This window comes from Fusarium oxysporum, chromosome 6 (genome assembly GCF_000149955.1).
Source record: "Fusarium oxysporum f. sp. lycopersici 4287 chromosome 6, whole genome shotgun sequence".
NCBI lineage: Eukaryota > Fungi > Ascomycota > Sordariomycetes > Hypocreales > Nectriaceae > Fusarium > Fusarium oxysporum.
The window spans coordinates 3,421,227-3,434,239 of record NC_030991.1 but is presented as its reverse complement, the minus strand read 5'-3'; the positions used below and the strand labels follow the sequence as shown (position 1 = coordinate 3,434,239).

The following is a 13,013-nucleotide window of genomic DNA, read 5'->3' as shown; positions in this document are numbered from 1 at the left end:
GCTGCGTCGCCCACATTATTAACCTATCCCTCCAAGCATTTCTTCTCGCGTCTTCGAAAGAGGCACTAATCGCCGCTCTTGATGCCATCGATGATACCTCAAACGATCAGTTGTTTGCACAGTTCTACGACACCTTGCACGACGCCGGACAGACAACAAGAACAGATGAAGCCCATCAGAGAAGAAGAGCTTCGCGAAGAGGCAATCGCATACTTGAGAACTTCACTGGATGGCAGCATATCGTGCCCCTACGGAAAGTACACAACATCGCGGTCTGGATACGTAAATCTACGCTTCATACGGCTATATGGGACGATGAAATAAAGCTCCGACTAGGTATAGATAATGCCACACGCTGGAATTCATGGTATCGATTGTTGGATAATTTTCTGCGTTATCAATCCCGTGTAAAACAGTTCCTAATTGACCATGATAGAGAGCTTCAAGACGATATCCTACTAGCTTCAGAGTGGGAGTTTATTGAACGGACGCATCGTTTCCTACAGCCGTTTGCCTCAGCTACGTTGTTGGCCGAAGGGGCGCGATCTACACTCTCCCAATCACTCTCGATAATGGATGTTTTATTGCGACAGTACGAGAAGTATAAGGTCGGTGGCGATGTTTTTTCTTTTATCTAATTGATCGGCTAACTAATTGTCTTATTTAGGAGCTTTATAGTTCAAAGGAAAACCATGATCCCCACATGGTACACTGCATCGATATGGGCTGGTTTGTACTTAATAAGTACTACACCTTATCAGACCAGACACCTGTATATGCCGCCGCACTCCTTCTCGATCCCTCGAAACGAAAAAAATACATTGAGCGGAATTGGGAAGAATCCTGGCACGCGCCTGCTATTGCTGCTGCCCAGCAAATTTGGCTAGATGAATATAATGCCGCGCCAATCCCAGAATCCTTGCGGGTGCCTCTAGATGTGTCCTCTTCCTCTGGGAGGCAGCACAACGAGCTGGATGAGTTGTTGAGCGATATTGCTGTTACTGGTCCTATCTTAGACGACGCCGATGACTTCGAAACCTTTATTGATGCACCACCGACCCGAATAACTGGCTCTCCTCTCCAGTGGTGGCTACATCGAGATCAAAGGAAAGCATATCCGCGGTTATCCCGCATGGCAATTGATATCCTCTCAATCCCTCCTGAATCATCTGATGTTGAGTCTCACTTCTCATCGGCGCGGCGTACGCTATCATGGGATAGAGAGAGCATGACCTGCGAGAACCTGGCGAAGGTTGAGTGTGTGGGCAACTGGATGCGCGAGGGTATCATTGTACCCAAGTCTCACGGTGGCAGGGGCGTTATTTCCAGCGTTGCTGTTGAATTTAGCGTTGAAACAGAGGCAGAGGACTTTCTAGATTAGGGTACTTTCTTGTTCTTTCTTCTAGCCTACAAGAATTATATGTGGTTTATCTGGATATCAACCTTGCTAAAGCGGCTATGTGGCTGTATGGATATCTACCTGGATATATCGATATCCAGATAATTTCTCCCACTTATCTGGATATCGATATAAGGGCCAGAATTTCGGTGGATATCGATATACGCAGGTCTGGCGGCTAGCCAGTCGTCATACTGGGGCATGTGCTGGTAGAGACTCCGCCAGTGTAAATCTGCCGGGCTAAACGTGATGAATGCACCAGGACAACCAAGGTTATAGGCATAGGCCTCGAGGTCCTGCCTCTTTTTGTTCCAGAATGGACGCGTACCGCGAATAGACACCGCATGCCTTGTGATCGAGTTGATCAGCGCCTGCGCCTCGGGGTCCTCGCTGTGTTCCAGCGCCTGAATAAGTTGCTCTCGCGTCAGCGGCTGCTGTCTCCCATCATGTTGCTTCACGAAGAATCTGGACCGCGAACGTGCTTGTGACCGCATTAGCGTGTTGAAGGCGACGAAGCGGAAGGTCGGGTGGCGTGCAAAACGCCCGTCGTGCCAGCGCATCGCGTGCTCGACGTAATCCTTGTAATCAATGGAGCGCAATCGAGGTTCAACAAAGTCGGCTCTACCGTCAGGAAAGAGGCAGGGAAACGCCAAGGAGAGTAGGGCATGAGAGCGATTGAACTCATTAATGGGTGTGTGTCGTATATTCGGGAGCTGCAGCTCGTGTTGCGCCTGCGCCTGGAAGCTTGTGGAAAGCTCTGAATCAGCTTCCGACTCTCCGGCGAGAATAGACCGCAGAGCATCGAGCTCCGTGTCCTTTGCCAACATGTCTGGCACTGCAGCCTCGTCCTCCAGGTCAGGCTCTGCCTCCTGATCTTCCTCGGGTCCAACATCCGCAGCCTCCACCTGACTCTGGGGGATGGCATCCAGGACATTGCCATCTTGGGGCAATTGATTTAGCCTCTCTTCGTCGATGACGACGCATCGATACCCAGGATGATGGCGCCGGAGGTAGTCTAGCCATATGACAACCGGCTGGCGGCGGACACGGAACTGGCGGGTGAATTGCCGACTAAGAATTGCGTGGGACGACGTATTGGCAGGACGTAGTAATACAATGTTCAACTCCTGCGGCAGAAGCGGGAGCTGGTTGTACACTAAGCCAACCTCACGGAGAAAGTGAACTACGTGCCCCGATACTTGTACTGCTGCCCTCGCACAAGCATAATGTTCACGTGGACGTGAACACGAGCAATCAAAGACTCTTCGGTAGGCGTAAGCTGGGGCAACCGGGCCGGTACAGGGCCAAAGTCGAGCTGATTATCCGCAGAGAAGAAGTACGGCTCGTCGGGGTGGCGTTTCTCATCTTTTCGATAACAACGCGCACAAATGCCATCGCAATCGATCTTCATCTGGAACCAACACTCCCGGCATCGACCGCAAAACTGCATTTGGTCATTGTCCAGCTTTGTCCAGAACTCGCGGAGGATTGCCTTATCGCGACCAGTCAAGGCGCAAGCCTCAAGGTCGCCATTCCACACCGGATCTTGCGCATGAAAGACCGCCGATTCTTCAGGTGGAATTATCACTGGACTCCGAATACGCCGTGGCGGCATCGACGATCGAGTTTGCCTTCGAGATTTTCTTGGCCGCCCTCCTGTACCAGGGGCAGGACCACGGCGACCACGCCTTAGCTGTGCGGAAGGCTGCCGCAAGCGATGGCGAAGAGGGCTTCCATCCACGCAATCATTATCGTCGTTCTCGTCTTCGTCCCCTAGATCGGAATCAGACTCTACCCCTAATTGTTTGAGGTACCTCCGTGGTCGATCAGGTGAAAGCAGCAAGTTGAAATAGTCATCGGCGTCAATATCAGATTCAGAGAACTGTCCCCTGTCATCCCCTTCCTTGATTATCCCATCCCCATCTAGAAACCCACTCGGTCGTAGTTGATCTTGACTCCCATCTACGTTCCGTGGTTAGCCTGAACAAACTACTGGGGGCCACAGAACAAGGATACCTTCTCCAGGACCCTCAAAATCTTCCAAGAAGCCAAGTTGAGATATTGTGGGAGTCAGTGACACAGTCTCCCCTGCACGGCGTCGTGAACGATGGTCGCGCTGGATAACAGCCAGCTTGGCCCTCGCCCCAGCCTTCAAGGAATCATCTTGCGAGTCCTTCCCCCCCTTGTGGAACCTGGTGGCCAAGTAAGGGTAATCCACACCAGGTGTGCTGCTTCGAAGAGTAGATGGATCAGAATGTGAGACGAGTGGATGGGTCGTTGGCTGCACAGGCGGTGACGGAGCTAGAGCCCGGAAGAGCCGCGAGCTTTGTTGGGTTGGTGGAATTGGCGTCCCTATCCCTACGTGCGGCTGGCTAATTGACTCTCCGAATAAACTCCTAGCTGTATGAAGTTGCCGTAGCTTCTCTGGCGATGTAGGCTGGGTTCCGGATCTCTCGTTGGGAGGCGATAGGCCAGCATCTCCTTCGGTTCTCTTCGTGGCAGGTCTGCCAGGTGAGGATGGACGAAGTGCAATGTTCCGCAGCGTCTGGAGCACGACTTTGGATCTAGAATGCTTCATTTGATGAGGGTTAAGAGACTTATAGACGAGGAAGGCAGAACTTACATGAGAAACGCGCTGGTTACGGCAGTCTATGCATTGCTTAGTTTGCCCAGCAGACTGCCTCTTTGCTCTGAAGGCACTCTCCGGTCTCTCCTCCCCACAACGAGCACAAACAACGAAGAGTAAATCAGTAGAGAGCTCTTCGGGGTTGAGACCGATATCCATTACTCAATCAACGAGGCCATATCGAGACCTGTCGAATTGGGGAGATGAATTGAACGCGTGGTACTGGCACAGTACTGAGTAAACAAACAATTCCAAATGGACGCAAGCTGCCGGCACTCCGCGTGAGCCTTTCAGGGGCCAGCACCGATTGGCCCCACTCTTTTGGTGCCATCAGCCAGTTGCGCGTTCTTTCGCGGCTGGCCATACAAAATCTGGACCAATCAGATTCCGAGAAACTTATTTATCCCTGTCTGCACCAAACCCTCATTACTCGGGAAAACTTATGAATTAATGTAGAGTCAGCCTTCGGCTGAATTAACTTTGATCATGATGTGAGGGGAAACCTTGGTACTTCCAACAAAAGCACATCGCGAATGGGACCCTATATTGTTTCGCCGAGAGTGCGTGTTTTTGAAAGGTGGGTGGCTATTTCTAGCAGCTCATCGTACATGCTAGGAGTAGGATGACTTCTTGGCTAACCTGATGCGCAGGCAACGGGGCTGATGTCAGTAGGCCCTTCTTCAGGCCTTTGAGAAAAGTAGTCAACAGTTGGCCCAGTTCCGGGCTGGCGTGCTTCGCATCAAGAACAAAACAAACTCAGAGTCCTAACTGACAAAGCCCAAAGGGACGATGCGCATGATGCGGGCCATTGCCACCATTTCTAGACCTCCAACAGGAACAGGCACTTCTTTGGAAGCAGGAGGGCTCCAATATCTTAGAGGCGAACGAAAATATTAATGCGGTTCTCTGGGGCGCAAGTTATCGGACCTCCACAAAATGACAGAGCATTGGGCATCGATGATGGAGTCGTGAAGTTTAACAGAGAGTACGATCGCTTACTCGGTGCAGAAGCATACCGGTATTTGATACCCCAGCCTGGTTACCAACTGAGCTGTGCTTCGATACCAACTTGGCGCCACCGCGCAATCGATGTCGATTCCACCTGGCCGAATGTGCATCCATACATACATTCCATATATAAAGAACCCCCCTCAGCCTACACCGCCGGTCGGACCCTAATAACACAAACACCGATCTCAGCTTCTTCTCAACGCTTCCAGCGCTTCCTTTGGCTTCCTGCCATCGAGGTAAGGCGCGCGATGCCAGCATCAGCTGTCAGGTCTATCAACTCAAAGGCTTCCTGCCATCACCCTACTTCGCCAATCTTTTATGGTAAAACCAAGCCCACAACTCTCTCCTGTGAAATATTTTGCCTTGGCACCCGCTGTTAGCGTTCTGCTAGGGCAGAAAATTTTTACAGGCCAAAATGGCAACAAAAGCAGCTGCGGGACTAGCGGGACCCTAACAGTCGCTGGAAGAAAGGGATTCAGAGAGTTGACCTTTCTTCGTGATGAGTGTCCTCAACGACACTGAGTTTCGCGAGCTCTTGGCATCGCCTCCGGGCTCTATTTTATATGTGGCATTTCTGGCTTCTTCATACCTCGACATTTCAGCTTCGCGAGCCTGCGACATTCCGGCCTCTGTGCCCCTCGACTTCCCGTACGACCGACTTCTGCAGCTTCGGCTGCCCTACATGGCTCGCTGCCCTCTTTGCAGCCTCGGCTGCTGCCTGGAACACAACCTGGCTTCGACAATCTGTCGCACTGGCTGAGACCACTAGACAAAACCGCTGGGTCGAAACGGTACAGAGCTTACCTGGAGACCGTGGAATGAGGCGACTACCTCGTCCACAGAGCAGCGTTCTAGCCGCCTTGGGGTTTTCTCCTGCAAGGGTTTTCCCCAAGGATGCACGGTTCTAGGGTTGCAGCTACTGGAGATCTTAGGGGTTCATGGACTTCCTGCCTCAGGGTATGGAAAGCCACTTGATCTATCTGTGCAAGAGAATTCTAGGCTGGAGAGGAATAGATCCCGCTGACGGGATGACCTCTTGAAAGTAAATGCGCCTTTGTGCCGATGATATGCTGGATGAACTAGATGGGAGACGCTGCTGGAGGGAAGCTCTGCTAAGATCAACTGTATTGATGTCCAATGGGACGTGCTTCACCGACAACTACTGTAAGGCTAGCTGCGGGTAGAAAGGTGCCTTTTGGGGGAATGAGTAGAGAAAAAGCTCGAGCATGTATAACGGCTCCGACGCAAAGGCCTTGCAGATGACCTGAGCGAGGATCAGCACGGCAGCGAGTTTAGATAGTTTAGCCCAGCACGTCCTGTGCTCCAGTAGGAGACTTTTCGGGGCCTACGGCCCCCCGGACGAAAAATACACATACATACATACGATTGTCTCAGCCGAAGACGGTTGCCAAGCAGTTGGAAAAGGCAGTCGTTGCAGCTTTACCTCCTAACCCGATTATTGAAGAACTGCCCAAGATCACCTGGAAGAACTGTCGCTTCGTCCAAGAAGATTCGCTGGCTCGAAAAGGTGCAAAGGGCAGGAAGAGCTGGATTAGGTCGCACGGGACCTTCCTTGTCGAACTGAACTATCAAGATCAACCGATTGGCCATATCTGGTGCTGCAATCGATGTGACATGAAAGGCGCAGCGGAGTTCTTGGTGCAAGCCACGTCTTCCGCAGCAGATCATCTCCGAAAGCATGCACTTGTCCCGTTCAATATTGTTCACATGATACCCAGCAGCTGACCGACCTGCATAAAGCTCACCGGATCACCCCAGCCACTCTACCCGGGTAGAGTAGAAGAGATACCTCCTCTACCCAACCGGGTAGAGTGGGTAGAGCTCCCTCTACAATGCCCAAGTATGGCCATCACCCAGACTGGTACTAGCATCCATTGAGTATCCGCCATAGATAAATTGACGATCAAGCGGGTCGATGTTCCCATTCGAGCCCTGCCCAAAGTTCATTGCAAACGGCTGCGGTGGGAAAAAGGTGGGCGTATGTGCATGGTGAGCAAATGAAGTCATATTAACCGGGCTCATAGGTAACATGGTGGTGCTAAAATCCGGGCTCTGCTGGTTTGATGCTGTGAGAGGGTTGAAGCCTGCTGAACCTGTAATTTGCAATCCCAAACCACCTGAGAGCTTGCGTTCCTGGGAGACTGCGTCTGCATCTGTACTCTGCAACCAATCGAGATTCCGGTCAGACTGTGCTGGCATGTCAGTCTGTTTCTTGGCGTTTTGCTTTCGTTTCGGCGCTGCCGCGCTGATAGTATCCTTATTCTCAACCCTTTGCGGTGTTGGAAGCGTGAAGTATTCCTCCACTGATCGCAGTTCGGGATTCGCTTCGAGGACGCCGTCTGCTCCTGAATCCTTTCGTTTGTGAGTGGCAGGGTCCATAAACTCAGCGTGAGAAAGACCGCGAGGGTAACGGTTAAACCAGTCTCCGTATTGAAGGAAAGAAAGCTGTGTGGCTCGTTCTTCGACATTCGCACCAGCTCTCATAGCGTCCAAGACATTTTGATACTGAGTGCGAACGTTCTCCACCATCCAGTGAAACATGCCCCAATACTTCTTCATTTTGTGAAGATACTTGACATTGGTGGTCAAATTGGCCTGGGCTGCTAGCTTCATGGATGGATTGCGGGAGATAATACCCACGCTGTGAACTGTTGCCGAGGAAAAGGCGCAGTATCCAGCAAACGGAGCCGAAACAAAGCATCCCGACTGTTCAGCCTCACGAAGGAGCTCGGATATTCGGTTCGCAGCGTTGAAGGTCCTCTTGCTTGCTTCAAAGAAGAAATCATCATGTACACCATGTTGCTTTCGTGCTGACATAGCAGCTCGACTCACTAAGAGAATGTTATGCTGCAGGCAGATATGCATGAAAAGAAACTGGCTTGGCGTGTTCTCTGTCTTGTGGACCTCGAGGTTCTCTGCAGAGTACTTAAGTGACAAGGGCAGACTAGCTTCAAGGTTTACAGCATCATTGAGATGCTTCATGTGGTGAGACTCGTCTTCCCATAATGGATTGGGGTCTAGATCCTTACACCCTTGGCTCAGGTAGGTGGTGATCCGTCCCCATAAGGTAATGGCTCGAATCAGGAAAGCCGCAACTCCCATGTTCTCTCGTACATCAGCGATTTGTCCGTCGTTGGGCGACGGCGGATGAGGTACTCGACCATCCAACATCTCGGTGGGCGCAGGCAGGCCGAATTGGAAATACTTTTCCTTTACCGGCAGAGGAATCTGAATTGTATCCTCCCTGACGAACATGGGTCGATCTGTCCCAGAAGAGTTGAAGCGATCCATGAGAAAGCAGGCCCACATTATGCGTCGCCGAATCTCTCGATCAATGAAGCTGAGCTGTGTTTTGGTGCCATTACGGTCCAAGGGATCGTATTCCAAGTCTTTATGTAACTGGAGAGCGAAAGCCATTCGGATAGCTTGTCCACCCAGGGCCCAGCTACGGCCGCCCTGGCACGTTCCAAATTCATGAAGGCCCAAAATGAGAAGACATGTCAGGATGGTGAGGTTTGGCCATTCGTATCGTCTGGTGCAAATATCTCGAGCGTGTGATGCCCATTCTTCACCGCGTAAGAATTCAGGCCCTGAAGAACTCACTAGAGGGCTTGAGGTAAAACGAGCAGCTACAGCGCACACTGTGAGAACAAGCACCGGAGGTAGTGTGCCATTTCTGTTGACAGTCAGCAGGATACGTGAGATTCAACCCAAAAAGAACTCACTTTAGCTTTCGCATATAGCTTGGCTTGTGTAGAAGATGGTAAGATTGACCATAGATGTTGTCGAAAAACACCTCTGCCAGATGCTCCTGTATCTCCTTGGAGGGGAGTGCGTCGGTGCCTTCGTGTTGCAGCTTATTCTCCTCCCCTTCCTGGACTTGTAAGCTACTGGACCCATCATCGCCCTCAGTCTTTGGCTCCGAAGGCGCCTTCGCCCAAGCTTCCAGATCAGGCCCGAATGCTTCCTCGGCGCCGCGCTTCTTGGTTGGCTGACTGGAAGGTACAGTTCCTGGTATCGCCGGTTTGACCACGGGGCGAGTTACGGATGACGCGACTTCCTGATCCGATTTGGATATGGCCTCGATGACGCGTTCTTCCATGCGCTTCGGTCGCTTATCGAGCATAGCCATGCAATTTGTCCGAGGCGCAGCTTTCCGAGTCGTAACCTTATAGACACATGGGATATATGAGCGTAGACAGTGCTCGCAGGCGGGTTTCTCGCCTGAGCAACGGCTCTTCTTTCGGCGACATGCAACGCAAGCAAGCGGGAGGCGTTTTCTTTCCTTACCAGCCTTTGTCTTAAGTTCACTCCACGCAGGTGTGGCATCGGCTTTATCCTCCTTAGGTTTACCACCTGGATCTATGCCACCCGCACGGCTACGGGAAGCCAAACCAAACTCATCGGTAGTCGGGTCTTCGGGGGCCTCGGATGCGGGAGATGTCCGATCTGGGTGGGCCTTGGAGCCTTCCATGCTCTGGTTGCGGTTGCCCGTAGGCAAGGTGCCGAACGGCAGACCGCTATGTGCAAGGCCAGAAATGGCCTGGTGCTGGGGAAGCGCAGTGGGAGATTGGAACGTGTGGGTGTGATCTACTAGGGAAACGAGAGAAGCCCGGACAGGAAGACCATAGTAAGCAAACGCAAAATCGTCGAAGTTTGTGAAATCCATTTAGGACGCTTGTGAGAGGGAGGAGGTACAGCGTGCAATTCAGGAACGTCGCGATAGAGTTGAGGACCGGAATCGAAGGACTGTTGGGCATATTGAGGATTCAAAACGGCACGGCCGGACAGAGTTACGACGCGGCCACCCGAGGCCGAGAACGGATAGACGGAACGGACGGCCCGGCTGCCCTACATAGTTTCTTTTAGCAAAACTTTGACCTTTGCTGCCGAGGCACGGTTCGGTAATTTGGGCGGCAAGTGTTCAATGATATTGAATACGAGGCGTTGTGGTGGCCTCACACTGGCCTGCACTCCAGGGCGAATCAGCACTAGGTTTTTAAGACCACAATCAGAATTCCTCGTCTTGTATATTCTAACTGCTTGTTTACATGCATTAATAACATAGAAACGCTTTTTTTCTGTTTAGATCTATGTTGCTGTTGTACAGTTGGGGGGGGGGGGGGGCAAAAAGTATTCGCAGGTGTGTAAGTTGTGTTAGCTGCGCTAGTTAGTAGCTTACCTTAGCTTATGTACTTGAGACTAGGTTATCCCGCTGGTCTCGGTGTAATATAGGGTACTGAGGACCTGACAAGCTACCCCTAACTAGCTTCCGAGCAACAAACCTACCTACACACCTGCGAATACTTTTTGCATCCCACTGTGTGTGCAACGAACTTGAAACCTTCGAAGGTGGCCCTGGATCTCTCGGTCCGACATTTCATCACCTTCCTTCTAGTCGGGTCACAAGACAGCACCGTTGGCCAGGGTTCAGGGGCAATAGAGTTTAACCTTTAACGTTAATCCCATTATTGATTAGCCAGGAATGAGACTAGAATACGGAACACCAAATAAGGAAGGTGGATGCGTTTAGGCAGAGACTTGATGAATGCAGGCCAAGTTTAACGTTTAAGACTTAAATGTAAGCCTTAAAGGTTCTGAGACAATCCTTAATCATTAAGACAGAGAAGGAATTAGTGTCTCATACATGACTTACAATCCCACACACTCCTCATGTAAACTCAGTTATTCCTTAGGAAACACTACCTGTTACAAGTCGTTAAGCTAGAAGTTTGCTATAGGCAACTACAGAGGCATTATAGTAAATATTTGAACTGTATATATAAGACATGTTATTTGCGGCTCTAATGCAGCCGAAAACCTGAATGCTTGCCTATAACTTAACATAGTTGCAGGTCTTGCCGGTATGCCCGGTCTTGCCGATATGCCGATCTTGCTAATATGACCAGGTACCCAGGATACCTTTAAAGCTCAATGCGATATATAGAAGGTCTAAAGCGAAGAGAAAAGTATGGCGATTATAGTTCCTAAGTGATAGATAGATCACGCCGGTAAGGCTTACTGTAAAGCAGTTTTATCAATAGTCAGTGAGCTAGAGTTATTAGCGACCGTTCCTCTAAGAGAAGCAACTATACTGTGGTGTATTGAGACGGTTCTTTCCGGGCATCTTTCCAGGGATCCTAGTCACTTTCGCCAAAGTGCTGCAAGCGGTTATGGGTGAGATGGATTGCCGCTTCCGAGAGGGTCGGTGAAGGGGGTTAGGCAAACCAACTCGGGTTTTAACACCGACAAACCTTAAACAATGGAGCACAAAGTAAGAGCCGGATCCCGCGGTTCATAGTGGGGGACGTTCGCTTCCTAAAAGGTCGCGTTCTAAGCGGCAACGGACAGGTCCGATGCGCCACCAAACCTCATTCTGCACCTGAACCCTGAACCTCTGAACTTCTGTCATTGGAGCAGCTAGCTGGGGGTTGGGAGAGTCAATTTGAGCTAATTAGAGGCCTCTGTTTCCAACCTCGGCTTCAACCAATGGTTCCACTTTTCAACAGGCACAACTACCCATGGCCTTCTATATTTGCACTTTGCGACGCTCCAGGAGGGATTGCCATGGACTTACACCTATAAATATGGTCACCCGTCAGCATCCTTTCCCTCATCTTACCACCTATGACGCTTGGGCTCCCAAGGGATACCATGCGATACCCCTCCACCGATAAGACCCCTCTATCGATAAGCAAAAAAAAAAGTTTCCCCATACAAAATGCTCAATTTCACTCGCACGATGCATGGCCAAAATTGAACTTATTCACATAAAACAAGCTGTGTCTTATTGAGAGTTTCATGCTGTTTCGCATTATGCTACTTCTTTTTACAGTATATAAGCGGTTTGGGCGCATAGTACTAATATAAAATTTCTATCAATGCCTCCTCCACGAACAGTCCTCCCCAAAACTTAGAGGACTTTTATCTACACCAGCCTTCCGTAATCGCCTTGTAAATGCCTCGAGCGACTTATACATAGGATGGCATTATTAAAAAAAATATTAGATATCACAGATAACGGCCTCTCTCATAGCCAAGCCGCCCAGAAGCATGACATCCCTTAGCCGACTCTTTGGGGCTGATTAAGAGGTATACCATCAAAGTCTGAGGTCACCCATCCTGCCCAGATATTATCCAAGTCTCAGGAACCCAGATTAGTTACCTGGATACTTCGGAAAGACGCCTTGGGCTATGATCCTTCTCACAGCCAAGTTCGCACCACTGTCGCTGCGCTCTTAAGACGGCGAGGACGGGGAAAGGGCTATTAGTGCGCACTAGATAGCCAGGCTCATGAAACGTCATTCAGTTATCAACATGAAGATAGGGAATCACCAGGAGGCCTCAAGATTCAATTCTTTTACCCCAATGGCTATTAATTAGCAATTCGATATCCAAGAGCGCGAGTATAGCTGGATCAAGCCTGAGCACACAGTTAACATTGACGAGGGCGGTACCAAAGCGGGATTTGTGGTTATATAACGTCTTTATCATAAAATTCAATAATCCATTCCAGAATCTAGGCTTGGATTCCTTGGTTATCGGCAGTAGCGATCCGAAGAGGAAGGCCGTCCTCAAAGGCTCTCAGTCCCGCGCAAGGGTGTGCACCACTCAATTCAATCAACTGAATGGCTCGGTGGCGGTGAGTTGATCTGGTCAACCACTCTCTCCAGTGGCGTTGATCAACTATCCATCAAATTGAGTTGAATGGACACTGGTTGAAGTCGTTGATCTCCAAGCCGAGCTATTTCACTCCCACTCTCCCATCCCCTTTTCTTCACATCCCACCTCTACCTAGGATCCTTCTTCCGCCCTATCACCACTACCATTCTCGGTAGGAAGTAGTGACACGTCGAGGTCGTCAATCACCCCAGCCCGTAACCACGATCGCAGCACTTGACACATTCCTATAATGTCCGCGTCCAGTCGATTTCGTAGTGGCGTCACCATCCGCCC

The 13,013-nt window shown here is 50.5% G+C and overlaps 2 protein-coding genes across 2 annotated transcripts; both read right to left on the bottom strand.

Annotated features, from left to right (window-relative positions):
• Nucleotides 1–1,476: 1,476 nt before the first annotated feature.
• FOXG_14001 (uncharacterized protein) lies at nucleotides 1,477–4,184 on the bottom strand (the record flags this gene model as incomplete). Its single annotated transcript, XM_018394072.1, has 4 exons — nucleotides 1,477–2,565; nucleotides 2,619–3,361; nucleotides 3,428–3,971; nucleotides 4,023–4,184. 4 exons carry the CDS (start codon nucleotides 4,182–4,184, stop codon nucleotides 1,477–1,479), a joined length of 2,538 nt encoding a protein of 845 aa, XP_018253511.1.
• A 2,700-nt stretch (nucleotides 4,185–6,884) lies between these two features.
• Nucleotides 6,885–9,726, bottom strand: FOXG_14000 (uncharacterized protein; the record flags this gene model as incomplete). Its single annotated transcript, XM_018394071.1, has 2 exons — nucleotides 6,885–8,733; nucleotides 8,783–9,726. The coding sequence occupies 2 exons, from the start codon at nucleotides 9,724–9,726 to the stop codon at nucleotides 6,885–6,887; spliced, it is 2,793 nt and encodes a 930-aa protein (XP_018253510.1).
• Nucleotides 9,727–13,013: the final 3,287 nt, after the last annotated feature.